Raw genomic sequence first — 2,144 nt, 5'->3', positions numbered from 1 at the left:
GAAAGGAGGGGGGGAGGGAGAAACTTTCATAACGGGGTCAGAGTCGGTCTCCAGCGCCGCGGTGTCCCGGTGAAGCCGGCTCCCGGTGCCAGCCGTGGGCCGGGAAGGAGTTAACTCCCGCCCGAGAGCCGCGGGGGGAATGTGCAGTCAGGGAGGTGCTAGTGAAAGTGACTGCAGAGGAGTGAATGGGGCTGGGAAAGTTTTAGAAATGCTTCCTTAGGTATTTGACAGCGTGTTCCGCTCCCTCATAAATTTGGTTTGAAAGTGAGTTTCTACTCAAAGCTCCCCCCTTTTTTTTTTTCCCCCCCTTGGATTTTCCACAAATTAGCAGATCAAGAGAGATTCAGAAAATGTCTCTGAATACACGTGTGTTAAGTAAGCTTTCCTTTGAGGCGTGGCCAAAGCCTTCTAAATCCTTAATTAAGGGCAGCTTGAGTCTGGGAGCTTTATTGCGCTGAACTGCTGACAACCGAGGTTAAACTTTCCTGCTATCTTTCATGCGCTCCTCGGAATTACGCAAGATCTTTGCAACTTTTGAAATCAGGGAGCCGGGGTTTGGAGCGTGGTCCGTGAGTCCTATTGCACTTGAAGCGTTGCTTCCTTAAGGGAAAGGCTGTTGGGGAAAGCAGAGTCCAGCAGCTTCGAATGGTTTTAATAAGGGTTTATCAACGGGTTCCTTGCTGTGCAGCTCAGAGTAACCTTCCCTTATAAATACAGCGGTCTTGGGACTATTGGGACAGACTAGCTTATAGGTCTTTTATTTATTTTTTCCCCTTGCAGAAGAAGAACAAGAGGAAGATGAGGAAATTGATGTCGTTACATTAGCTGAAGCAAACGAATCTGAATCCAGCACAGAGTCCAGCACAGACACATCAGAAGAGCACAGTAAGCCCCACCACAGCCCACTGGTTCTCAAACGGTGTCATGTCAACATCCATCAGCACAATTATGCCGCTCCTCCTTCCACCAAGGTTGAATACCCAGCTGCAAAAAGGCTAAAGTTGGACAGTGGCAGAGTTCTCAAACAGATCAGCAATAACCGAAAATGCTCGAGTCCCCGCACATCAGATTCGGAAGAGAACGACAAGAGGCGAACACACAATGTCTTGGAGCGCCAGAGGAGAAACGAGCTGAAGCTGAGTTTCTTTGCTTTGCGTGACCAGATACCCGAGGTGGCCAACAACGAAAAGGCGCCCAAGGTTGTCATCCTGAAAAAAGCAACGGAGTACGTTCTTTCCATCCAGTCGGACGAACACAGACTGATCGCAGAGAAAGAGCAGTTGAGGCGGAGGAGAGAACAGTTGAAACACAAACTCGAGCAGCTAAGGAACTCTTATGCATAGGAACTCTTGGGCATCGCTTAGAATAACCCAAACTAGACTGAAAACTATGATAAAATATTGTTTCTAATATCACTCATGAACTACACCAGTCCATCGAGTATGGAACTATTGCAACTGCATGCTGTGCGATTTAACTTGAGACTACACAACCTTGGCTGAATCTCCCAAGGGTTTGGCCAGAACCTCAAAACTGCCTCATAATTGATACTTTGGGCATAAGGGATGATGGGACATTCTTCATGCTTGGGGATGAACTCTTCAACTTTTTTTCTTTTAAAATTTTGTATTTAAGGCATTTTTTCATATGAGAATCCAAAAAAAAAGTTGTCCCCAGATTGCTGTATATATTTACACATCTTATTGCCATGTAAATACCTTTTAATAAAGTCTTTATAAAAAAATGTGCAACATTAATACGCAACAGTTGTGGCAACTGGATTTATACTTGTCTTGAACTTCTGTGCCATAACATTTCACAATTTTGTTTTTTATTTAAATACGTTTTTTCTTTTGAAAATGATTTTTATTTTGTTTTTAGATAAATAAATATTTGCCCAAAATATAATTAGCTAAATCCTGTGTAAAGACTTTGCTTTGTCTCCCACTGTTGTCATTAGATGCTTATTTCCATGACATCCCTCTCCCTGTCATCATGGCAGTGACCTGACAAAAGTCAAAGGAGAGTTAGGCGAGAGGAAAAGATAGTTTTGCAGCTTAGTAGGGAGTTGGGTTTCTTCCCTCCCCTCTTGTTTCAAGTAGGTGAGATCATTGGTCTAATGTGCTTTGTCGGTTCAACCAGTG

At 44.0% G+C, this 2,144-nt stretch overlaps 1 protein-coding gene across 1 annotated transcript; it reads left to right on the top strand.

Annotated features, from left to right (window-relative positions):
• Window positions 1-783: 783 nt before the first annotated feature.
• On the top strand, window positions 784-1,908 carry LOC104077313 (myc proto-oncogene protein; the record flags this gene model as incomplete). Its single annotated transcript, XM_009578500.1, has 1 exon — window positions 784-1,908. A coding segment is annotated over one exon (560 nt), but the record flags the coding sequence as incomplete, so codon positions are not given.
• Window positions 1,909-2,144: the final 236 nt, after the last annotated feature.

This window comes from Fulmarus glacialis, unplaced genomic scaffold (assembly GCF_000690835.1).
Source record: "Fulmarus glacialis isolate BGI_N327 unplaced genomic scaffold, ASM69083v1 scaffold35935, whole genome shotgun sequence".
Classification (NCBI taxonomy): Eukaryota; Metazoa; Chordata; class Aves; order Procellariiformes; family Procellariidae; genus Fulmarus; species Fulmarus glacialis.
Note: the sequence above shows the minus strand (reverse complement) of the source record. Positions and strands in the feature narration are given on the sequence as shown.